Genomic DNA, 27025 nt, shown 5'->3' on the forward strand with positions numbered 1-27025 from the left:
CTTTTCTACAGAGTCCAAAGTGAGCCCTATGGATCTTTGCCTTGAGAATTCAGTTTCTTCCAAGGTCTCATGCTATAACCTATTTCACTTTCCTGATTGATTTATGTGTTAGGTGTCTTGTAACTGCACTTGTATTATCAGGGGCTTCCTTTTGGGGCCAAGTGTGCACATGTGAAGAGAGTGTAATCTATGAAGACTCTTCTAAAAGAAAAAGTTAGTAAAAGCAAACAGGAGAGACTTTTGATCAGACGTTCTGTACTTCCATTTTGTAAGACAAAACACGGCTGATGACAGAGTAAGGAATCGTGCAGTAGGGCACTTGTCTGTTCATATTTTATTGTTCTAAAATAGTTTCTTTAAAATTGCAGTAGGTGCAATCATGAAGATGGTTCTGGCCTCTCTCCAGAGGCTTTTAGCACTCATTTACTTCCAGTTTGGCTTCTGTGTTCATGGGCATGAAATTTTTTCAGACAGAAAAGGAATTACTCTGCTTGTCAGATTAATGTATAGCTGTCAAAGCCCTTAGTTTTATATTGACTGGATGTATAGATAACATTTTGCAAGTCTGAAACAGGTACTTCTGCAATAAGCCTTTTGTCTGAAAGGGTTGGGAGAGCTCTGCCTCCCCTCTCTGCTTTTGTCATTTCATCCCAAAAGTAGTGCACAGATTTGGGGTACAGTGGTACTTGGTGTGCATACATATTCATGTGATAGTCTCCAACGTGCCATAAGGGCTGACATGTTAGCTCCAGCTTTTCTTCCCCTTCCTTATCTTTCCCTGCTGCACCATCTATTTCTAGCCTGCTTCTACAAACTGAGGACTAGGAGTTTCTTGCTCACTTCCCACTCCTTTGCCTAATTGTGGCAGAATCATCTTCATATTGTGGGGTCATCTCAACCCTGATTTGCAAATATAAGAGGAAAAGATTCTTTCTTTCCTGATTATACCTATTGCAGGTTTGAAATGCTCTGCTTTGTTCCTTAATCATGTATTTATCAAAAATGCAGTGTCTTTGAAACTAGTAATGTCAGACAGCTATGGTAGCAATAAAATTTCATGTTTACTGGTTTGTTGGGCACCCTTTTTTTTTTCTTGATTGCCCTTCCCCAGTGTGATCCCTGTTTGCTCTATGGGTGGAGGGACAATGCTTTCATAATTCTAAATCCCAGCTATGTATACAGGTTGCTAATTCTACCCACTTGCTACTTTGGCTTAATTGAAGTTGGGACCAGTCTATGTCATCAATTTCTGCAACCATGTGGTTCTGTCACTGGTATTGTTGTGGCACCTTTTGAGGCTTAGTGTAATCATGCCTTACATGCCAAGAAAAGGAATTCGATGGATTCAAGATCTCCGTGTGCAGACAGCATGTGGTGGCTTAAAAATTGTATGAAGTCCATCAGTGTGGGAATTGGGATTAAAGATTCTGTCATTACGGTTTACCTGGGTTTCCTGAATTTGGAAAACACAAATTTAGCTCATAACCCACAGTTATGCTGTCCCTGTTTTCTCCACAGAGTTTTAAAACATTTTGGTAGCTATGAAAACTAAACAGTGAACATTACAATCTTCCATTGTAAATATTGATTAGGGTAAGATGGTATTATCTGGGATCTTTGCCCATAAATCACATCATTTTGTGTTTCTCTCAGGCTTATGCAAATATTCACAATCAAAACCAGGTACCAAAGTTGGAAACCAACCCCACTGTGTTTATATTCTTCCTATACTGATTGGTTTTGAGTCTTACATCCAATTAGGGGGAAGCATATGGTGCTGTGGCTTCTTATTTTGGTATTGTTTTACTAAGAGAACTGCAAGCATCAACTCTCTCATACTATCTTCCACAAAAATGTAGAGAATGTTTACATTAATGACATAGATATATCTGTTAGCAATTCTGCAGTACAAATGAGAGTAATCTGCACAAAAAGCATTTTTCTCTGTAGCTCATTAGGGAAGTGTCCTGTCGAGGCAAACATGATTGCCTCAAGTAGGAGAAGAAGGACAAAACAGGCAGGAGCCACTCAAGAGTCATTTCTAAAAAGTCCAGGTTCTCAACAGGACTAAAAATAGCCTTTCCTAAGTTGAAGAAGTGTTATCAGCATTGTCTCTGTCATTTATGTTCTGCTCCATTGCATCCCCTTTAAAAGTAATGAAGTAATGAAGTTGCTTAGATGGAGAGAATCGTTTGATTGGTGTATAAGCATTATACATGGATAGGTTAATGACTATGAAACTCCCAGGTGGAAGTTTCTAACACTAACTTAGAGTTTCCATCAGAGATCAAAGTAATTTACTAACATAAATTATTTATACACAGGGCTGAAAGAAATTAATAATAACAATAAGGCATCTCCATGGGCTAATCACCATACCAGCAGCACTCATCTGTACCGTGTAGCCCTGCAGGAGTTTGTAATTATCTCCTGCAAACCACACCTCTAGTAATTGGGTTTTTTAGCTTCATTGCAGTGCTGCCACTTCCAGTGCTTTGCCTGACAAATACTTCTTGAGTTTTTAAGGGAAAAAAAAAGTATTGCTGTCATGCAAAGAGAAAAGGTTACAAGTACAAGAAGTTGTAGAAACGCAGTTGATAAAGATTTTCATACCAACAAAAGAAGTGCTAAACCTGATTCTGGAGGCATTTAATGAGGTACCTACATTTTTACTTCAGGTTATTCACTGGAATTAGCCCATCATCTGCTGCCATTTCCCATGGCTTCCTGGTGATCTATGGAAAACTGGCTGTTTGCGTGATGCTGCCTTCTTTGTGTTTCCTGCAGCTAAAATTACATTAAAAGAGGCTAAAAAGGCATTAAATGCCCTCTTAAAATTACTCTTCTGTATAGACAATTACAGTATTTGCACAGAAGCATAAGATGATTGCAAACAGAAATGCTGGTGAGAGGTGATGGTCTCCGTGGCAATAGCTGTTGAGTGTGCAGTACTTCCTTCAGCTACTGCTGATGCACTCAGATCAGAAGCAACAATCCTAACACTATTTTATGCTTTCTAACCACACTCTTGTCTCAACACGAGATGTAAAAAAAAAAGCCACCAAACAAATTTAAAAAAAAAAAAAAAAAAAAAAACTAAAAATTGAAACGAACAAAAGCTAAAAAAGCCCTTACAAATATCCACTGAAAGGAACAATTAGAAGCATGGTATTGATTTAAAAGGGGACAAAAGTTCCTATGCTGCTACAATTAAAGCTTTGCCTAATGAATCTGGAAATGAGGCAGAGCCCTTGAATATTGGGTGATACGTAGTACAGAGATCTCTAAGGTGGGGGGACTAAAATATGAAAATATATACCTCATTTCAGTCTTTGGAGAGCCCCATGAATCCACAGGCAAATTTAAGCCAACTCTACAAAGTAATAGAGCAGTGACAGTGAAGAACACCAGGTGGCTGAGTGTCCTGTGATCATGATAACACAAATCAATAAGCAATTGATTTCTTTTGTTCTGAACAACCTGCAAGTGATAGATCAACTTCACTGTTACCCTATCCAATATGGACTTGAAAAACCAAATGTCAGGTGAACAGGAGCATGTTTTGCTGTCACTGTGCCATTCAAAACTCAGCTAAAGCCAGGCATGAGCTATGCAGGTTGCATGGCTGAAATCTGTATTTTCATTATCTGAATATGTGCTGGGATTTAGGACAGGATATGCAGTCAGGCAGAAATAGTAAATTCTTTCATGCCAATGCAGTCCATGTTCTGAAAGACATCTAGGGTTGTTCTAGATATGAGTAATTTTTTTTTATATTTTTGTCAGTCCTTTTGAACAAGGTGGTAATGTCATTCTAGCCCTTCTGGGTCAGATAGAGGTCTCTTCCCCAACTACTCACTTTGCAACCTGAAGAGTCCTAATCTGCTTAGATGTTCCTTCCGCAGAAACTGTGTCATATCCTTGCTTATTCCTGCTGCTTTTCTTGGAATCTGTCCCAATTCTACCACATCCTTTTGAGGTGAGGAGGACTCCATGAGTTTTCAAGATACTGGCACAAGTGCATCCTGACAGCATTATTTTTATCCAGTACAGATTTAACATCACGAGCTATTTGTTTGTTCTGTCTAAGCATTTCTTAACTACGTGTAACTATGCTTGTTCTATATGTTTCCTGACCACTGGTGGTTGCTGAGACGATCTCTGGCAGGGAGCTGTCTATTACTATACCTGGATTTCAGTCCCAACTTGAAATAATGAGTTGAGAATCTGTCACATTTTAGGTTAAGTCCTTTGCACATGGACTGTCTATTCTGTAGGAAATACCCACTGCATCCATGAGCATGTGAGCAAGTTGCTGTCAGTTGTGTCTAGCAAAACACTGGAAGCAAAAAGATATAATCATAAAAATGTACTTTATACTCTACTATCAGAATAAATTGTGGAAGTAGACATATGCCATAAGAACTAATGCCTTTGAAAGAGAAGCATGGCTGTCTGAAATTTTTTATTGGTCTGCATGGTGTAAGCTCATCCTTCTTGTCTCAAAAACATCCTTGTTAGCCCCTGTAGAGATACCATGGGCCTTGAAGCAAAGGAGGAAAGCAGCTTGGATCATCCAACTCATCATTTATAAGCAATATCCTCCCTCTCTCATCTGCAAGTTCCTATCTCTTATTCATCCTTTTAAAGCAAAGTTCCTGTAATTCTGAACATCATTCAGCTTTTCCCTCTTTGCCAGGACTGTTAGGAAAATATTAAGCAATGAATTGCAAAAGGCTGCATTTGGCAGGATCTCAGATGATGGGCTGGAAGGCAAAACAAAATCCTTCCAGCTATTTCTTATGTGAGGAGCTGTGTCCTTTCATGGTCTCTATCTGGTCTCTATCTGCCTGGCTTTTTTCTCTTCCAACAGACAGGAGACAAGTCTTTTTTTATACTGCATATTTTGTACTTTGTGGATTTTTTTATACTTTCTGCTTTTGTGGCAAAGTGTGACGAGAAAGATCCATATTACTGTTTCACAGCAAACAGCCTAGTAGCTGTGTGTGCATGTTTCCTAACAGATTTCCATTGAAATGCAGCCTGAAGAAAACAAAAAAAAAAAAACACCTGGCTTAGTTTAAAGAGCAAACAATATTTGTGGGACCCCTATTGTCAGGGGTGAAATTGTGAAAAGTATCACTTACTTTCTGGCCAGCACATATCTTGTCATTTGGTTGTGTACAGGATAGTTGCTGGAACAGACTTGAGGTTATCAAGGATTGAATCTGGACAATTTGTGGTAGTTTTCTCAATACTGTTCATTTGAAAGTTTTCTTTAGCAGTACAAGTTGGAGATGTAATCCTGCTAATTTTCTGCGGGGCTTTCAAAACTGCATTTTTCTAAAGGTAAAAAAAATCATTAAAGTAAAACATCCTGTCTTGTTTGCCTTCACAGCAAGAGAAGCTGGGTGATATCTGCTTCTCCCTCCGTTATGTGCCTACTGCTGGCAAGCTGACTGTCGTCATTCTGGAGGCAAAGAACCTGAAGAAGATGGATGTTGGTGGACTATCAGGTATGTGTGTGAAAATCTCCTGGAAGATTTTGCAGGTTGTAAAGGCAGAAAATCAACTAGTTTTCTGTTGGAGGTCCACTTGGCTGAGAAGGTAAGGGCTGTAGCTCCCTGCCTGAAAGATGTGGTTTTATGTTTTCTTGAAAGTTAGAACATGACTGAGTATATCAGAACTAATTGTAGCTTAAAAAAAAAAATCACAAGACACTGCATTCCACTCCAAGACAAGGTCTGAAGTGTTACACGATCAGATGACAGTGCAAGCTCTCTGTGCTTTCCTTCTCTCCTGTTGCCTAGAGATAAATACAGGCTATTCAGGCAGAGAAAAAAATCTGACTACAATTCCTATTGTCTGTTTAATCTCACAAAATGTGAGCATTTCACTGCATTGTTGCAGATAATAGGTAATGGAGGAACTCGCCACAGGTTGCCATGCTGACTGCTGTTTGAGGTGCCAGGAAGGTTGTTTCTGCATTTGAAGAGCTCAGGTGTGATTGCTTGCACGTGCAGAGTTAGAGGTGCTCTGCATTTGTGTGCACAGCAGAAATCGAAATGCCAGTCTTGTGTGTGTGTGGTAGGCAGTGAGGCTGATACATCCAGCGTGCTCAGTAGCTGCCAGCAGCCCTGGCAGCCTTTGCATGGGCTGAGGCTGTGCACACTGGGGGTGGCAGGGTGTGTGCCACCTCTGAGGGACGCACCTGCGCTGTGTCGCAGCAACCTGCTGCAGCTCCCTGTAGGCTTCTGTTCTCTGCTGCATCTGGAATTTGGACACAAATTACTGCATAAATTGCCAATTAGTTGAGACCAAATTAAATAACAAGATGCTTTATAAGGTGAGGTCTTTTCAGGAGAATTATGGGTTTTGTGCCTTCTGTTTAGAAGAAACAGTTGCTACCCACCATTGAGAGTGAGGCTATTTCCAGGACTGAAAACTTTTACAGCTGCCACTAACACATAGATGATGTAATTTCTCAATTTGATTTAGTAAGTGACAAGAAAAAAAGTGTTTTGCTCTTACTTTTTTATAATCTTAGCGCAAGGTAATAGCTGTATGCAAAATAAACAGAAATGGGAACTTACTAAAAGCAACTGTGAAGGTTTTATTTACCACTCTTGATGAATAACTGGAAGACCTTGCTATAGTGTGGGGAAGCTAAGTCTTCTATCAATAACTAGTTATTTTTTGGTTTTTGTTTTACTTGCATCTGAAGTCATCCTTTGCACAGCAATAGACAAAAAAGTGAAGGACATACAAGTGTTGTTGCAGTCATTACTCAGTAAAATCTGGCATTTTCTAGTCCACAATGGACACTCAATTAAGACACACCACTAATAGTTTCCCTAACACTCATAATGAACAAATTGCAAATTAATGTTCATAAGCACATTTACTCCTAATGGTTTCCTAATGAAAGGTTAGATTCTCATAATGACAAAGCGTGGGGATTTTTGACTGAAGGTTAGCTCTGACAGCCAGAGCATCTATATCCTTTTCCAAACTTTGTGAGAAATGTGATAGATAATGGGTACTCAGCTTATAAGAAACCAAAGAGAGGGGCAGGGGAAGCACTAATGAACTCAAGAGCAACAAACTTCAGATGGAAAATACAGTACGTGTTGTTGGAAATAACTGTGAGGACATGAATGGATTTAATCTCCTCTATGTTCTGAGCCACATAGAGAACGTTTAAATTTCTAGGGCAAGAGAGGTTTTGTTCTCTGTTTTTAGGGCCATGCCAAACCTGAAACATCATGTTCTCTTGGAGACAAACAAACCCAATGGGATACCATAGTTGTAGCAGGAATTCAGAAGTCACTGACAGTGATAAGTGGCAGTTAGTATGGTATTCCTGGGGTAGTAATTATAGATGAAATAATGTTGGTTTAAAGTAGATCCAGTATCTTTCATCAGGGAATTTATCTTTTGAATAAATTATGCAGGAAGAACTTTGGAAATCAAGCTGAGATTCTGTTGTTATTATTCACACTAAATATTACCTACTCTCTAAGTGCTAACGAAGGTGACAGGATTTTATCTTGATTGGCAAATATTTCTCCCTAGTTTTGTTACTTTCTGTAGATACTAAGATGTCTTTTCATATTATAAAAATGAAAATTTAGCATGACAGTGAAGGTGGAAAAGGTTAACAATCAAATGTGAACTCAAACTGAATGTTACCTATACATTCAACAGCACCATTAACAAGAAGTGAAAATGCTAGCTGACACGGATGGGGGAAACAAATCTTAGCAATTTGTCAGAAATAGGCAAAAAATACCTTGTTGTTGTTGTTGTTTTGAATTTGGGATATATATTTTAGTTATTCTTTCCTATTTTTGAGAAGATGCTGGAAAAGTAGAATGCAGACATTTGGAAAGGGTTCTGTTTTTCTCTTGCACCCATCCTTTATGTCTCTGTGAAATTTACCTGCCTCGCAGAGAGAAGGAGCAGAGGCTCCTGCAGAGGAAACACTGACAAGCATTCACAGCACAGTGGTGGGCAGCTTTGTGGCTTCCTTGTGGCTGCTTCTCTCCATATCTCAAGTATTACTGCTGCTATACCAGCAAATATCTGCTATACCTTTGCACCTCAACAGTGTTTCAGGTTTCAGCATTTACATTATCTTTAGCCCCAGTCACTGTGGCTCAGTAGTCATCTGAACTTCTACCACTCCACATAAATTTAATAAATCCATAATTGTGGTCAATTTGGCTTAAAAACATGCTTGATTTTATTTTTATTATGTACATTTATGTTATGCTGTAGATAGAGAGAGCCCTGTTACAAAAGTACCCAAAGCAAGAGAGATTGAAGTATATTGAGAGCATTACCTTTCCTAGCATTTTTACAGGGCCTCAGCTGGTAAACCTTAATCCTCCTAGTCAGCATCTATGTAATACTTAATGGTTACTACAGTTGCTTAAAAAAAAAAAAAAAAAACCTTTATAAAAGCATTTATCACCAGCATTTTCATAGATTTCATTAGCAGTCAAAAGCCAAGCATAAATTACTTTGGAAACAGAAAATAAAAGACAACAAACTAATCATCAAATTCATTAGACTTACTGTAGCAAAACCATATCACCCATTTGAGTAATAAACTCCCAGGTCTTAAACTTAATTTCAACATCAGGCTGTGACTAGGGCAAACCTTGGCTCAAACAATGGAACTATTTAGCCTGAGCTCATCAAGTCACTGCAACAAGTGGAAATTATTAATTCTGGTGAGCAAGGGCCTCTGGCAAGCTATTATGCATATTCTAAAATGGCATTGTAATTATTTAAATTATATTGAAATGCATTGCTAATGAATCTGACATCTGGAAGGTGATATGTTGGAATTAAGGATACAAAGCAATTATTGCTTTTATCTGAACTTGGTGGTCTTGGGTGGCTTTATAAGCATACTTCACCTAAAATGTCTATGAGATTTAGAAGCTTAGGTCTTACAGGAAACCTAGACTCCCAAATTAGTCCATTGCTTTTGTTTTGTTTCAATTTCATTTAGGTGATTTGCAGAATTGGAAGATTTCAAAACCAGTTTGTGGTTTAATCTCTCCAAACAGTCCTTAGATACATAATCCAGGTAATTCCGTGATAAGGGCATAATGCAGCTCACCAGTGCCATTCAGTTCAATGGTTGTCTGTTAGTTATGGTACTTCAATAGGTTTATGATCCCTTCTGCTTCAGAAAAGGACAGGAATTATCTGCAGCTCCTCTATGAGATATTCATCTAAATCAAAGTAATACTGATTTCAGATACAGATTTAAATAAGTATGAAACTTTATTCTGAATTCATTTGAATCTTATTTGTAGTTGTAATTTTAACTTAATTTTTAAAGTGAAATTGATTGTGTAACCCTCAGTGCACTTGAGTAGTAGCTAAATGTTGTCTGTGGGATAAATGTGGTGCTTCTTTGTACTACATGGGAAAATATGAAACACATACACACGTTTTTATAAGCAGTTCTATAGTTTCCATCTATTTAGCCATACCCTCCATTTGTATTCAGTTTTGTTCCTAACATAAAATAAAAACTTTCATTTCAGCTTCCATCAGCTTTCTCTGCTTTGACTATGCCAATTGTTGAAGTGAATGACATGAATACCTTGAAAAGCATTTTTCCCTCTAAACCTTTCAGGAGTGGCTGGGGCTGGCTCTTAAACAGTGTTGTTATAAGGTGTTTGGCCACTCAGGCCCTTCAGCTTAAGTGCCTTATTTTGGTTTTGATTTGGGTTTTTTAAGAATTTCAGTGGCTCTGTATATTATGGTGAAATACTGGTTTGTATCAAGAAGTCAGCCTTTAGTAGGTGTAAGCGTTAATGCATCTTGTCATCTTTTCAGGATTAATTTCAGTCTGGTTTATTCCTTCTAAAAATCTTTGAAAGGTAATGTGATTTTGTTCTTTTTGTATTATTTTAGTACACTTAGCTTTTAGTGAGTATATTTACCAGGAATGTATCCTAAAAGCAAGCAATACACTCTTCCCTTATGTCCTCAGCACTGCTGCCTCTCACCACTCCCCAGTTTCTATGGGGAATAGATGCCCTAGCTGGCATGGGCTCAGATATTGAGTTTGGGAATTTTTGCCAAGTAACAGATACTGTAGCAGACCCTAAATTGCACTATTTAGTGCAAATTAATGCTTAGAAAGAACTGCAAGGAGAATAGGATTGTCATTGGATCCATGTGCTCTTCCTTCTGCAGAAAGCTGCAGATAGAGTTGTGAAAAGGAAGCAGCCCATAATCGTGCCCATTATGTGTGGAAGCTTATCTCAGCATTTATGAGTTATAAATAGAAAATACACAGCACCCCTTTGTGTCTGCCAAGTAAATACTCTGAACAGTCTCTGGGGACCAAATGGTTCCCTAGCAGGAATACAGCTAGTTTTCTACAATTCAAAAGATTGCATTCACATTCAAGAGGCTTGGTTCAATGTCTTAGTTAAAAGAATTGAGAAATTAAAAATTATTTAGAGACCAGCTCTTTGAAGACCAAGTGAATGCTCATTATGCAGTCAGGGCATTCACTTTAATAACTTCATGAAAACATAAGAAACCTTAAAAGCTGGCTAACATGAGTGCAATGTTGTGGGAAAAGAAATACACCCTTAATGTCAGGGTCTTGCTATAAGCCCTATTGTAAGCGTAACTCAGCAAGTATTAAGGGAAGAGAAAACAGCCTTATTAAAAGGTGAAAGTAAAAATAAACAAGCCACCACCACAGCTGTATTTTCAACTAGCCTAGTCCTAAGGAATCCAGCAGAGATCAGTACCAACAAATATATGTAAGTTCTCTAGTTAGTGTGGAGGATTTCTACATCGTCTAACACGTCAGACTCTACTGCACCAGCAGAACTTGCAGCAGCAGATGCTGCAGCCGCGCTCTCACGCTCGCAAAGCGGTCACACAGCATTGCAGCAAATTCACTGTGGGTCCTACAGTGGTGATGGTGTCTGTCAGCAAATCTCCATCACATCAAAACCTTTCTCTCCCAACTGAAAGAACATTCTTGTTGGTGGCATCTTCCATAGCACTGGGCAGTAGGTGGACAGTTGCCTGAAGTGGTCCTTCCTCAATAGTTGAGGTATTAGGGAGTTGTTTTTTTTAATCCCAACTCATCAAGCCTTTCACGTCAAGCCGTCTTCTTCCTCAATTTAAAAGCTGAAGAAGGAAGTGCCAAAATCAACATATGTTCCAGAGTACAATGTATTCATCATGGAAGGTATGCTAAAGGATACACAGACTCTCATATTTCAGGCCATTTTGGAAAGTCTTAAGAGAAAATTTTCAGGTAACTGACCATTTTGTAGTGAGTCCACAATTTCCACTGCATCTTATGCTACAACTATTGCACCCAACAATAAATTGTATTAGATGAACAGTCAAATTTGTTGATATGTACAAAGAAGCACAGTCAAATTGTTCTGCTCTTTTTTTTACTATGAGGAAAACAAGACCATTCTTTCTGAGGGTCAGAGAGTTGTACTAAACCTGTGGATGTTGCTGTAAGAAACCTTAGGGCAATCACTGTGCTGAAAAAGTGCCTTGGCTCAATAGCTGTATGAATAGCTTCTTAATTTGAGAAAGGTAAGGTTGTTTCATGCAGACACTGACCAAAGGTACAGGTGGTCAGCACCCAGCTGGCTGGACTCTGCCAGTCAATAATCATAATTTTCTGGCATTTCTATTGATTTTCTCCTACTTCCCTTCCCCAAAATATGAAAACTTCTTATTCTTTTATTTTAATAGCCACAACTAAACAATGCATTTTGTGTTTGTATGCCTGTTTCTTCCTGATTAAATTATAGTAAGTTTTTATTTGGTTGTGCAGTCCCAAAGCAAGTGTAAAAATGTGTGTGTTAATCGTCTCATTTTCATATAAGTAATTAATGCTTTAGGTCTTCAAGTTCCTCAAGAATTTCATAGCAATGTGAGTGGCTGTAAAATGGATGTAGAAATACTGTAGATAGATTCTAGAATCCTCAGGGAAATTAGTCAGTTCTCTTACAAGTAGATTTAATTTCTTTTTACTCTGAAAATTGCAGCCTACTTTTTTTTAATGGGCTTTAAGAAAAAGAATAGAAACTAAAAAAGGAAAATATCTTTTTCATCTTTATAAATACATTTTAGATAAGTGCAGAGAAAGCAAGGAAGGTATAAATGAGGCTATTTCCTTTTGACAACAGTGTAAAATCATAAAGGTTTTTAAGACAGTGTGATCAGTGTTTTGTTAGCACTATTGATGCAGTTGAGATTTGCTGAAGTTTGTGGCACTGTCAGAAGAACTAGGAACAGTTTTAAAGTTTTTACATTACTTTAAGTCCCACATGCATCTTTTGTTTGTTTAATCCTATGTGGGTAGAAAAATTATTAGTTTTGCAGTTGCTTCTTACAGACCTCCTGCCTCTGTTTCCAGTGTGTAACTCCTTTATGTGCACGTCAGTGGAAAGAAATATTTCACAAATTAGACCCTTGATCCCAGATTATTCCTGAAAGGAGCAGGGGTTGTATACTAAGAAGGGAACTGCGCACTTCCCCTGGTACACTGCTGAAAATGTCTGTGACAATGGAAAATGATGTGCTTCAGCATAAGAAGAGAGAGAAGAAAACAGGTGTTTGTAGATCTTGGTGGAAATCATTACTTTCAAATCTGTTTGCACATTTGGCACATGAAGGTCTCCAATGGCAGCTGCAAGATGCTATTTGTCAAAATGAAAAAGAAGCTTTCCCCTTGCCAGTTCCAAAGTTTATTTTCCAAAACCTAACTAAAGGTGAAAGTCAAGTCCTGCCCTTTCTTCTATTGATGCAGTGCCCCAAAAAGATCCCATTACCCCTCTTGAGGTAACAAAAGTGATGTAAAATCTTTTTGCTGAGATTGGGATGCCACAATTCAGTTTTTCTCATTGTGCCTTTTGTCTCTCTGAGTAGAGTGATATGAATCTCAATGGGGTTCTCTTTCCAAATATTCCATTCCTCACTCTCACTTCCATGATGCTATCAATGAGGTAGGAAGGCCAGCATTTGAGCCCTCTCTTTTCTCTTCCAGCACAAGTCATGCTGCTTTAGAGCCACTTTGTTCTATTTGAGACAGTCATGGGCTGGGGGGGCAGTTTGATTAACTGGAGATCACCTGCCCACAAGGTGAAAAAGCAAAGCCCAGAAATGCCACTTTTCCCCAGTAAAGAAGGAATTATGTGGATGGAAGTGAAAATTATCTGCGTTTTATTCCTGGCTGTTGCTTTTTTTTTTTTGTCTATTTGTTTATTAGATGTGGAAGTCAACACAGTCCTCATGTGGTTTGTTTTTAGCATAATTAACATATATGTGTCACTTGTGTGAAATCTGCAGGTGAGTTGAAGGGGAAAGTAAGGTTGGGCATGAATGAGGGATCTACACAAGTAAGCCCTTCATTTAGATACTGATTTAAGACAGCTAAGGTGCTAAACAATTACTTTACAAAGCTGAAGAGAGGAATGTGGTGGGGTTCTTTAAACTTCCTTAACTGTGTGATTAGTTTTGAAGCCAAAACTGGGTTTTCTTCCTCTGTTATACCAGCCCTGTTGACAAGATGGAGCTGGCTGTGTTTCTCTCAGCTCATGCACCTATCACCAATATAATGAAATAGTAAAATTAGTAATATGGAGGGAACAACTCCTGACATTTTGTGGTTATTAGTGCAGTGATTCTAGTCCTCTCATGTTTATGAAGTTATCTTTTTTCTGTCTTCTTGATGAATATGCTATTGCTCATTTCCCACATGAATGCCTTTCAATTCTGCTCGGCTGTCTTCAAGTTTACAAATAGCAACATTTTTTACTCTATTTAAATCAAAGTAATTTCTGTGCAGGGGCTTCTCACTGCATCCCATTAAATCAGATGTTAATGAAAAAGTTACTCAATAATAAAATATATCATTCTAGTTAAGGAAAGACAAAAACAAAGATGAGATAACACCTGTCCAGCATATGTACTGACAGACAAAACCTTCTTTATTTGACTGCAATCTTCAGATGTTATGTAATACAATTGACCAATGTGGAATGGTTAATATATAGAAATTTTCTTACCAAATATGCCTAAAAAAAGCTGTCATAAAAAAATCCCATCCACTGCAAAGGTCCTCTGTTTTCTACCTGTTTTGTGAAAGCAGAACACAGAATTTTTAAGAGCTGATTTTGAGAATTTCATCACAATGTGATCTCTCATGTCTGAGTTTGTCATAAATCAAATAGAGATTGAGGTATAAATTTTAAACCTATGCATTATCTAATAAAAGCTATGCATGATCTTATAGTGGCAGGTCCAAAATTTAACTCCTGTCCTATAAGTATGAGCATTTTGGGATCCAAATGTAATCTCTGCAGCTCAGCAGCATCTTTGTAGGAACATCTTCAAGTCAGAGAAGGAGGGGGTTCTGTTGAATCCCAGCTATCAAGCCCAATTCCCGGGCTCTCCTTCTCCAGACTCCCAGTGGTATCACAGAACACTTTACATCTACAGGTCTGCAGGTTAAATCCACCTTTCCAGTGAAGTGAATATGATAATGTCCTGATTGAGCCCTAGTGAGAAAAAAGTATTTTAAATTCTTTTTGAGCCTCTTCAGAAGTCTTTGCAGCACACCTGGCTCCGGGGCCAGTCTCATTCCAGCACTGTTGTGGGGGGATGCATTCCTGCAGTAAGTCCCAGGAAGCAGAACTTCAGTACTCAGCTGTATCCCCTGCTTCCTATCAGCAAACCATCACATGCTTATCAGCATCTGAGGGATGCTAAAAGTAGCGATTGTGAGAGCTTGCAACAAAATGGGTCTTTTGAGTTCAGAAGCCCTGACTATGTGGGATGTGAAGAAATGCTTATGTAAGGATGTAACAGCATCAGCAAGTCTTGTGCTGCAAATTGTTTCAGCTGGTTGGAAGCTAAGTTAATTCAGGCTGCTCCCTCGTGGATAAAAAAAATAATGGGGCAAAATATTTCATTTCAAACAAGTGCCCATCTGTCTAGAAATAAGGTGTTTAGGATCTGGATCTGGAAAGCTGTGGGAGCAAAGATGTTTCTGAGAGAGGTTTCACTGAGGCTAAGCAAGCTTAAAGGGTTTTGGGCCAAGCTGCTTGTTGGATGGTGGTAGAAATCAGGGACTGGCTTAGCTGTTCCTGGAGATTATTTGCATTGCCCCACTGCTGAGGAATATCTGCTTCAGGAAGTTACTGTCTGGATTCTGGTCAGGAAACCAGCACTTGTTAAGAATAATCTTTTCATCTGATGCTCTGCTCAGTTTTTGTGTCTGGTGGTCCCTGTGGCACAGCAAGTGAGTGATTTCCTACATTGATTGAGTTCTTTGACATGAATTAGTCAAGAAATAGACTCAAGTATGAGATAGATGTTGCTTTTGTCTAATCTGGGGATTGACTGCATTTCTTTGGTCAAGATTTAGTTCTTCACACAACAAAATGAAGTAGTATAAGAGAATCCACAACAATGCATTGACAGTCATTTGTTTATAAATGAAATTACTCAGACAAGCACATCTTTCACATATACCAGTGCACACTTTCCTTTGTGTAACTAATACATCTGTGATATAATGAAATACCCATTTTTGTTGAGCCTAGGTATTATGCTCCTCATCTTCAGCTTCCATGAGGTAGCAGAGGATATGACTTGATTACTTTTCAGCCTTGAGGGAAGTTTTGCACTTGTAGAATATTCTATTACATTAAGAGCTCGCAAAAGCCCAAGGACAGCAGTAGTCCTCTGGTAATTTCAAATACAGTGATCAGTGGAATTATAAAGCATGATTTCCATTAATTTCAGAGTGTGACTGGGTATTCTGATGTCTAATAAAATATCTGCTTCACCTGAAACTTTTTTCCACAGTTTGAACATCCATAGTATCTCTTTCTCATGTCTATTTTCTGGTGTGTAATAGGAGGTGAGACCATTGTGGAGCTTTCACCTCATACAGAGGTTCTTAGTAGGCTTTCTGTATTCCATCGGGCTGCCTGCTTTCAGAAAACTTACAGGAATTTAATGTCTTCAAGAGGCTTGTGATCCTGGTCAATGTGCTAAAAAGATATGGAAAGGGGGCAGTCAGTCACCAGGCTGGTAATTGCACTCAAAGAACACAAAATTATTACCTACACTGTGTTTCCTTGGGAACGAAGGAAAGAAAATGTATTTTATTGCAAATCCAGTGACAAACATGCTTTGATTCATATTTAAATCTATTCCCATTTTCCTGTCATATGTTGAGGTTTCTTTTTCTTTTTGATCTCTGTATAAAGGAAATTAATTTTTTTTAATCTAGATAGCTGCTCCAATCATTCCAATAATCTAAATCACTCCATTACTCCCTCACCCAACTCTGAATATCTTCAGCTATACCCTGATTTTAGAAACCAGGTTTTTTCTGTATTGGTTCCCAGCATCTTTCTTCAGCAAAGAAAGTGGTCTCCAAGCATTTTGTTGTTGTGTAAGGTTTGCTTTATGCAGAGCATTTGGAGGATAAGCATTTTGGCTTTTCTTATTTATATTCTGCTTGGTGTATTTTCTCTTTGTTTACAATTCCAGCACCCTTGAATCCTGATAGGTTTAATGGAAGACAGGCATCAGACAGTTGCTGCCTGACCCATCCAGCATACACATCTCTTGCTTTCAGAACAGCCCAGTCATTTTTCACTGGTACTTTGAGGTGCATTCAAATCTGCCTTGGCATCTGTCCAGCCCTGCATAATATCAAGCAGAGAACATCCTGTCTGAGACAACAGATTGTTAGTTCAATTATATTCCTGAAATTGAGTTAAAATTCCGTGAAAGAGGCTTCAAAATTGAAGGACCCTATGGGAATGTTGTGAGGTTTTTGTTCATTTGACTTATAGCAATCAGGCATACTAAATGAGATGCATTGTATAAGTGCACGTTTTGTGTGTTGTTTATATCTGTTTATGTTGTATTTGATAACAGAGTGAAGTAAGTAAATTGATAGCACTGGCATCTATAGATAAAACAAAGGTCTTGTGCTAAGCTTGATAAGGAAAGTGGAGGAGCTTGGACTTGTCTAAAATACTGGTAACAAATTTTTATTATAACCAGAAAGAAGGACTCTGAGCTGCTTCTGAATATGATAAATGACAATTCCTCATTAATAGTGACCAAATTTTATGTTACTGACCAGGGTTTCTGAAGTGTGATGCAGTAATTAAATAATCCGTCAGTACCTGTAGGTCAGACTCAGTTACAAGCACTCAGGACCACTGCTGCTCTTACTGGACTGAGAAGTATATTTTTCTAATCAGGATTGTGTCTGACATATTGAAAAGACTGGTAGCCTTTCTGTAACTTATTTGAGTCAGTTTTTTTTAGTAAAGAGAAGGTGGTGCAGTTTTTTGGCAGAGATCCAAGCATCCATATGGTACAATAGTGTTCTGTATTAATTCTAGTGTTGTTTCATTGAAAGATAGCATTCTGGTCAGATGCAAAATGTTCATGCCCAGTTTTGTATTTTTACCCTTGTTTTCCTTTATTGATTTTTATTTATTCTCAGAAGCACAAAGGCCAGCTTCTCCATCTGCCAGTTTTATCTCTCCTCATACACTGTTTATTTTCCTTCTTGTTTCTCAAATTGCATACATATCTGAAGAACTGAAAACTGGCTGTTACGCATGAAGTTAGATTCTCCCATTTCCCAACATTCCAATAAGGCATATTTTCAGATTGCCTAAAGAATTTCCATTAAGTGAAGTTTCTGGTTTATTATGTAAAGGATGATAGAACTCAGATTTTGGATGCTCTAATGCTTTTTTGTTTAAGCATTTCATGGCCACATAATTAGTGAAGGCTTTGGCTATTTCTGGAGTGCTCTGTGTTGACTTGATATTTGGTCTGCTTGTGCATAAATGAATGTCACCTTTTTGCTCCTAGAAAACAAGACACTACCTATCACTGTGGGTTTTATTTCTTGTCAACAATTTCTATGTGAATTTTATATGGGGGTACTAATCTAGTTTGAATAGCACATATTCCTAAGTGATCTGCAAGCCATAGTAAAGAGAAAAAATGCAGCAATTAGTGTCTCACAAACTAATCAGAAGAAATAAGGCATAGAAGAAACAGTGTATCACTTAATGACTTCATCATATTTGCATGATAAAGATACTGGGCAAGATGAGAAAAATCCCTAAATAATGACAGCAAAAAGTATTTGAGAGAAATCGCATGCTATCTACCAAGAAGGCAAAAATTTGGGGTTCATAAAAGAGGCAAAGAGTTGCCATCACTGCATCACCAAAGACTCGGCACACTAAGACAGTTTAAACAATGTCACATAAAACAGAAACCACTGTAGAAAAGCATACACTAAATCCACATACAGCTTGCATTTTCAGCTCCAAAGTCCTCCTTCAGTAGACTGAAGCATTAAAGTTGGTTCAACTGCATATTTACATCAGCAGCAAATGCTGATATCAGCCCTCCAGTTCTAGTATTGTAGCCATGAAGCTCAGTAGATAACATACTAATCAATTAAAGGCAATGAAGGGTAAGACGGGACTTACCAAAAAGAGCAAAAACTTCAGCTATTATTTTTATTTCAGATAAGGACAATGCATGAATTTAAACTCTGGTGGGTGACAGGACCTCAGCTTAGATATGTATTTTTGAAAATCCCATCATACTTGGGCTTTTAAAGGCATTTTAAACTATACTTTTATCAACTTCTCCCGGTTCAGTCAGAAAGACCATAATTTCATCAATCAGTAGTTCAGGGCCAAATTTTAACTGAATTAATATATAATAAAAATATAATAAAAAATAACAAATTTTAAACTGAATGGCAGAAGGTTGGTGCCCCAGTTACATCTAAACTCTTTTGCACAGCTCTGACAGTACAAAAAAATGCAAATGTTTTTTGCAGTGAATTAGAGAACTTAAAAATCAAAAAATAGTTTCTAATACTCAAGGCTTAATAGGTGTTTTAGGGCTTAAGTTAATACTTACCTGAGTCTCTTGGATATGCAGTTAATAGGAAGATGAGAAGAGGGCATGGGGATGTAACCCTCTGTCAAGTGATTTGAATAACCAAATTTGAAAGGGAATACTCAGTAGAAAAATGTGCATATTGCTCATTCCCTTGAGCCCTTTCATCCAAAAGCTGATTCCAAGATGTCAATGAACCTTACGATAAAAATAATTTAAGGAGAGTTGAGACTAGTAAGCACACTTCAGTTTCTAAGGTATAACAAAAGGAAAAATTCTTTTTGTCAGAGAAGTACCTCTAGCATTTCTCAGGGAGCCTCTAAACACTAGTCTTCAAAATGGTTCTGCAAATGCAGTTGCATGAGGCAATGGAGATATGGGTGGCATGGAAATGTGACTAAATTAGTAGTTTCTGCTCTGAACCTTTGAAGAAATCTTACTTTCTGGTTCCCACTTTGGAGTATGCTTTGTGGGTGGGCTTTAACTCAGAACTTTCTAACATAAAATGCTTGTATGATCCCAGAGAAGGAAATCTCCTAGATTCAAGACCTTTATGTGTCCTCATCCCCCTAGGTATCCTAAGCAGTGCTTTGAAAAGTCAAGACATATCCTGCCAGATGCCCTTGTCCCAGGCACCTTGTTATTTCCTTGTGTGTAGATTTGAGAAGAGGGTTTAATTTCCTGGTCACCAGCCAAGACTACCCTGATAAAATAGGAAATGCTCAGAGAAGGTGGAGCATTAGATTACATCATATTGAGTAGGAATAGGACTGGGGTTACTGCTTTCCTGGTGCATGTTGTGCTCATGAAAACCTAGTCTTCAGAATGACCTTCTCTGTTTGCAGGGACAGCTACATTTTTTTGCCAAGCAGGCAAAGGCTGTTCTGTGTGCAGAGCTCGGTCACCACCTCTCAGTTTGTCTTTGTGCTAAAGATAAGCTGGGCCAGCCAGGGCATATCCCAGAGGCATCTAAAGTGTGCAGTTTTCCATATTCCTAAATGTTTAGGGCACCTCCACAGCTTGAGAGAACATATTCTGTGGGAGATACAGTGGGGTGTTGTTGGACACTTAAGAAATGACAGTTTCCAGGAAAACACTTAACAGCTATGTCCTATCGTATGTATATGTAAGGTCTTTTTGCATTTACTCTTTCTGGTACCCAGAGTTTGCCAGCATTGTTCTGAATGCTGCTTTGAGCCCTAAAGTTGACTCTCCACACTAGTACCTTGGGGTTTGGCCATATGTAAAGGTCTTGGGCTAAGTTTGACCTTGGAGAGCATTTCTTTCTGTCTTTATTTGCACTCATTTCCAGTGTGGAACAGGACTCCTTCCTGTTGTATAGAGCCAATGTCCAACTAAGAGGGACTTCTTGTGTGCTCATGTAGCAGTAATAACAATAGTAGGTCTTGAATTTCCTTGTTTTTACCTTCTCTTTTCATCTGTACTCAGATGCCTTTCTTTCCTGAGACTGTTGTGTATTATTTGTATCATGGCTCTACTTAAGATCTCCAGTCAGTTTGATCATGCTTATGTCCTGAAAAACTTAATATAAAAGTGCCATAGCAGAATTCTAAATATTCTTTCTTCGTGCCATCACCTGAGTATGAATCAGAAATATAGGGGGGCAAACAGGAAATGGTGAATACTCCTTATCAAATACATAGAGGCAAGTATTTTCTTGGGGAGGTAAAGTTGTTTGCAGTCAGTGCAAGGCTGGAGAACCAGTAGCCAACACAATTTAAAAACTCACAGCTGAAAATCTGCTCCTCAGGTTTTTATATTCAAAGAAATTGAGGTACATGATTCCTCAGTTCAAATTTGAAACAGAATTTTTTTTCAGCTTATCCTTCATACTCAGCCTCACTGAATGAATGGAGGAACAGATGTAGATTTCAAGGAAAATTTTGGTACATCTGTAACTGAAACTGTCTCAAATTTCCATTGAATCAGATAATTCTTATCAGATATCCTTGAAGATGATAAGAGGATCAATGCTGTCAGCAAGTTCAAAGCAGCATGAAAATACCATTTGATGAAAAGCAGCTTCATTGTAATGCAAAAAACAGCAGCCCAGCCATTCCTGTAGTGCATGTGCAAGAGTTTGAGAGATTTGAATGCAGGATTCCTGATACAGTAATTTCTGCCATATATGAGACCCAAAATGATATCCTGTAGAGTAAATGGACCTGCTCATCATGCAGGTCTTTGTAGAGATAATGCATACACCTGTTCAGAAGATGTAATAGTTGTGGTTGAAATACCAGGTCTGAAACACAAGGGTTAGCATGGATGGTTAAGCTTTTAAATCACTTGGAAGCAGCTGATTTTAAGTTGCCATGGCAAAGGATTTTCAGACAATGAGAAGCTTTTACATTAATATCTTTGTAAGCCTTGTTGTGATAGAATTGTCTCTGAAGAGCAGTCTCTTTCTTGCTCCTGCTGACACACACAGTTATAAAATCATCAAGTAATTATATAGAGCTGTAATGACTTTTAGGATTTCTTCTTTATGGGTTTTGCCACTGGTTTGTAGATTCCCTTTCTGTTAGATTTTTATGATAGGGAACGGAATTACTTACCATTTTGTTATCAAAAAATGTTGGAGATATCCCTTGTGTTTTCAAAAAATACCAAGGTGTGGTCTCGGGGTCTCTCGCTGGTCAGAGTGACCCCCAGAATAGTTGCGAAGTCTCTTTTCCCAGCCTGGCGGTCGAAGAAGGAATCAGAGCTCTTCAGGTCTCAATCTCAAGGTTGTTTATTGTATCTTATCTATAAAATTCTTTCTCCTGTCCTGCCGAGGTCCACTCAGCAAGACAGTCCAGGCACTCTCCCTGCCTCCCAGCCGGTGTTATCTTTTTATACTAAAAACTACGTGTACAGTATTTACAATTACTTTCCAATTCCTATTACCTATGTTAGACAGTGAGCTTCTAGTCTAAACCAGTCTAAAAGTGCCACCATCACAGCAGAAGATGGAGGCTAGGAAGAAGGAGAAAGGCTGGTCACACCCCAATTCCTCCATCTTGCCCCCTGAACCTCCATTCTAAAAACCCAAAAATTCTATTTTTCACCCCATGATAAATTCACTATCATTCTATTTAAACTTTAGTGGCTTGTAATTCTTCATACAAGGTTGGTAATTGTTTTTTCCAAGGGCTAAATCAAAGGAATAGGGGTCTTGGGCTCTGTGCCAATGTCTCTGAGCCCCCTGACAGGGTCTCAAGTCCTCCAGGGCAGCCAGAGGAATTTCCTGGGTTCCCAAAGCATGGAATGACAATCGTTCTCCATTATATTAGTCTACAAATTTTGAACAACAACTGAATAAAACCACTTTTCTTTGACAACTTGGTTAGTTTGGGCTTTTTTGTATTTTCTGGCTAACATGGCTAGAGTATTTTGGAGCATGTATTTTGCAGTTAGGTTCCATGGTCGTCTTATCTTCCTACTCAGTGGCCAAAACATAGGTCTGAAAAAGCATGTCCTATCTGAACTCAGGGTGACATGAGAAACTTATTAGTAGGGGAAATGAGTGGAGAATTTTGCAGGGACTTGGTTTCAATTTTGGGAGGAGAGAGCATAGTGTCGACTCAAGACAGCTTGGACTTGGCCCCGGTTGTTGCTGGTTCACTTTAGTGTTGCTCTCCTGCCAAACAGGAGCAGAACAAGGGGCTGTTCAAGTGGTTAGCCAGCCCTGGTTGACCACTCGTGCACATGGAGTCTCAACACACAGAAAACCAAAGGCCAGAATTTGTGTTCCTGTTAATCCCTGCCAACTGCACAGCAGCTCCCAGCTGATGCCGTGGTGCTGGTAGCACATTCTGGGTGTCAGGGGCTGGGAAGCAGTAATGCCAGTCTCTCACTGCCACCTCCCCCTGGCTGCCTGTGGGTTTGAGTGCTTTGGAGGCACACTTTCTAACATGTCACTTCCCCTGCCAGCTGCAGAGACAGGATGCTAAAGGGAAGGTTTGCAGGAGGGGAGTTTTCCAAGGAGGGCTTTGAGGAAACTGGCACCAAGTCTCTAGCAGCACCGAAGCTCTGACATTCATGCCCAGTGGCACTTTGTCATACTAAGATTTAATGGGCTTCAGGACATAAAGTGAGATGTATTTCTTCTGACACACTTTTAATTAAGGTTCTTATCAAATTCTTTTTATTTTAATCATTATTTGACATTGGCCATTTCTTCTTTGGGATTCTGTAGATCTGAAAAGCTTTCAGATAGGGCTTTAATTGCAGCCTTTCAATGTAATTAGTTGTGTATTACATGGGAATGAAGCTGGTTCTTTTAAGTTAGCACAGTATAAACACTTCATACTCTCAGCTGCTATGCCAATGCACAGGAATGGGATCCACATCACAATACATTGTCTTCATTCTCTTTACTGCAACACAGGCTCTTCACTCAGTTTAGTGGCAGCTGCAGCACACAAGTAATTGGGGCCTGAAAAGTCTCTGTGGGTATCATTAATTTTAGTCTTGGGAGGTACCTAGATTTTAGTCTTAGGATGCACCTAAATGCCAATAACAGCAAAAAAACCCCACATTTAAAGACAAACTGGTTGATTGGATTGCATAAATAGATTGATCAGATCAATCTCAAATTCCTACATTTCCGGACATGTATTATTAGTTTTGCAGAACATGGAGTCAAACTGACATGAGAGTGTAGAACAGACTTTCAAAGAGTTAACAGCTAACAACTCAGTCTAAGTTGTTAGCTGTTAACTCTTTGAAATCAGCCAATATATTTAAGCTGAATAAAATGAATTATACAGGAAATCTTTAGAGATTAATGATGTATTTGGAGGTCTCTTAAATAAAATAGCCCAAAGTTACAAAAAAGGCAAAAAGATGTTGATAGAAGATTTAGTAGAAAGTTGGGGGAGGAGGGGATATGAAATTAAGGATGCCGAGTAGTGGGTGGGGATAAACTCATTTTATGTAACAAGCTAATTTAAAAAGTGAAATACAGAAATAGCTGGAAAACTGAAAAATAACTGCATTGCAGCTTTCACATGTTCACAGCTCTTCCAAAGAGCTTGAAGTCTATAATTTGAAGCAGCAATGAGGAACTATTCACCTGATATGCGAGCACACCAGGGCTTAAATTCTCCAATCTTTCTCCCGTCATGGAACAGAAAATATGCTCACCACACAGCTGAAGAGCTGGTGTCCCCTGCCTGTCTGTTCACATGCTGTGGACAGAAAATGTTTCAGCCATAGAGTGAATGTGTTTGTAGTCTGATAATAAGAGGAGCTCTGTAAGCCCTCAGGAAAGTGAATAACAAGAAGAATGGCATGAGGTTCCTGCAGCCCTTGCCTCCCTTCTCTCCCAGAGGACATGTAGAGAAGACCTTGCAGCCCAGGTTGCCAAGCTGTGGATTTAAGGGAGGGTTCAATCCACATGCTCCCCAAACTGCAGAATGGCTTTCTAGCGTTCTGGCTTGTTTTTGTTCTGTGAAGCCACAGTCCGGACTAAAGACCTTGGCTGGTTTGAGCTGGAAGTTTTGGAGTTGCTATTGATCTGGGGGGCATGCAAGATGGCCATTTATTCTGGGGAGGGAGTCCTTTGCCTTAGCATTAGTGTGGGTTTAAAATAACTATATCATTTTAATAGTAGGTAGTGTCACGACTTTTTGAAATTGTGTACATTGGGTTTGCATTTTCCAAGAGAAATCAGTTTCAGTCCTTTCTGTTTGCTATAGAAACAGAACAGTAATTTCTCCTGAACTGCCTCTCAGAGATAGGCAGCTATGAGTCATCCAGTGGTTCTGAGGGGCATCAGCCAAACATTCCCTTAGTGAAATGACTAGAAAATATTTTTCAAACTTTCCAGTTACCTAAAACATCAGTGAGTCATAGTTGAGATATCTAAGGAAACTTTTACTGCCAGGATAGTATTTTGGTCTGTGATGGATACCTGAGAATACATCACACAAGTAATAGGTACAATGTTGTGAAGCTGATGTTTCATTATTTAAATTAATAATCATGCAATATGTATGACTTTTTTGGAAAATACATATAGCAGCACAGCTGTTGTTGAAGCAATAATGGAAGGGAGCATAGAAGAGTGATAGCTATGACAGATGAAAATGTGAGCAGAGATGTGGGTTCCAGTTTGTTATGCTCAGTGCTGTGGTCAGTAATCTGTAGTTTATAGGTATTTCTGTAAATAAAACCCTGAAAATACTGCTTTTCTATTATCATGCAAATCCCCTATGTGGGAGTAATCTCTTGCAGGAGTAGTACTGAACAGGTGTCATCGTCTCTCATTCCCACACTGCTCCCAAATCAGAATAATTTGTAGTTCTTATAACCAAGACATCCTGGAGGAAATTAACAAACATTCCCCTTGTACAATATTAAATTAGCATTCTGATCATGTGTGGCCAATCCCAGAAGACATTTGCATCTGTATGAGATCAGTATGCATATACATCAAATTATCAAGTATGGATGCAGAATTTTTTGTTAAGTGACAATCTTTTAGTTTGTCAAGTATTGATGGCATTTAAACTGAGCAACTGGAAATCTCTGATTTAGGAGTATTAAAAAAATCAAGCCTGTCACTGTATTTCCCATCTATTTTGTCTAGTTGCATGTTTTATGGAAACTTGTGTAACCATTTTCGTAATGCTTTTAGCACATTTTTCTCTTTTTCTCCTTTTTATGGCTTCCCCAATAATGATGCCAGTTTATACACATTTCAGTTATGTTGGCTGCATAATTTTTTTATCGCTTCATTAATTGCATTGTGGATAAAAGAAAATTTTTGCATAACAATACTTTTATTTTGAAGAACTATATCCACCTTTCATCATGCTAATTTAACATACCCCAGTGTACAGCACCACCACAGAATTGAAACAGTAACAGTAACAAATACCTCTGTCATGTTTATTTTGCTTTCATGGCATGTGTGAAAGAAGGGCATCACTTTATCTGATACACTTACATGACATTCTCATGGCATACCAAGACAATATTTTTTAAATTTTGTTTGTATAAAGGGTGTTTAATACCAAAATTCTGAAATAGTGTTTGGCTGTTCTCCTTCTCCAACTGATTCTTATCATCAAAAAGTGAGGTCAGTCTGAAGTACAGATATTACATGTCTAACTGAATTTAGCTAAGCATAACTCTGAGAGCTGCTAATAAATGCTTTTGTTGGAGTGCAAAATAAAAACATTTTGTCTTCTTTATAAGAAACCCAAAACCTGCAATGTGATAGTAGTTGACATTATTCTGACTGTTCAGCCTATGATTCTTCAGTGCAGTGATCATGTTATTGTTTATTTGTGCACAGTAGTCTTGGTCATGGATCAGGTTCCAACTCAGTTCATGATGGGAAGCTAGCAGTGTCATGAATACTAGCCTCCAGCTGTGAGTAAATGCTGACTTCTGTGTCATGCAAATACTGCTGTGCTAGTATAAGTATCCATCAGATGAAAAAAGTCAGTATGGATTTTTGTGTTTGCTTTTGTTCAATGTTAAATTATATGCAGTCCCTCTCTGGAATGGTATCAGTCACAAAATGAGCCTGCAAGGAAACTTTTGAACATCAGTTTAAACAGAGCATTTTTCCAGCTAAGCATACTCTGCAAAAGAAGAATCTTGAAAGTTAGGGAAAAACATATTTTCCAATCCTTTACAAGAAAAACTTGAGAGCTTGGTGCCAATAATTTAAAAAAATATAAGAAACAAACAGACAACATCACAACAAAAGAGGCAAAATCCACAGATCATTAGGTCTAACATGGATCAAGAACATGGCCAACAGCTACAATGGACTCTTCTCATTATTTTCTATACATGGGTAAAATTTGAACAGAAGAGAATAATGTTCTCTTTACAAATTATTACAATCTTTGCTTTACCTCCATGTGAAGAGAATACAAATTTCATATTACTATGTGACCAAGAGAAAGGAGATTAGGAAATAGCTGAAAATTCCTTTTGTTCACACAGCTCTGCTTGTTGTGCCAAGGAGATCCTAGACTGCCCACCTGAGAGGGTAAAATGTGTTAGCAAATGC

At 38.5% G+C, this 27025-nt stretch overlaps 1 protein-coding gene across 5 annotated transcripts in view; it reads left to right on the forward strand.

The window, feature by feature from the left end:
* The window catches only part of SYT1 (synaptotagmin 1), a 345898-nt gene that overhangs the window by 289513 nt on the left and 29360 nt on the right, over positions 1-27025 (forward strand). For all 5 annotated transcript variants that reach the window (XM_059471853.1, XM_059471851.1, XM_059471855.1 and 2 more), the window contains one exon: positions 5399-5516. In XM_059471853.1, the coding sequence (XP_059327836.1) occupies positions 5399-5516 (118 nt within the window). The remainder of the gene's footprint in view (positions 1-5398; positions 5517-27025) is intronic.

The sequence above is a fragment of the Ammospiza nelsoni genome, chromosome 5, assembly GCF_027579445.1.
Source record: "Ammospiza nelsoni isolate bAmmNel1 chromosome 5, bAmmNel1.pri, whole genome shotgun sequence".
NCBI lineage: Eukaryota > Metazoa > Chordata > Aves > Passeriformes > Passerellidae > Ammospiza > Ammospiza nelsoni.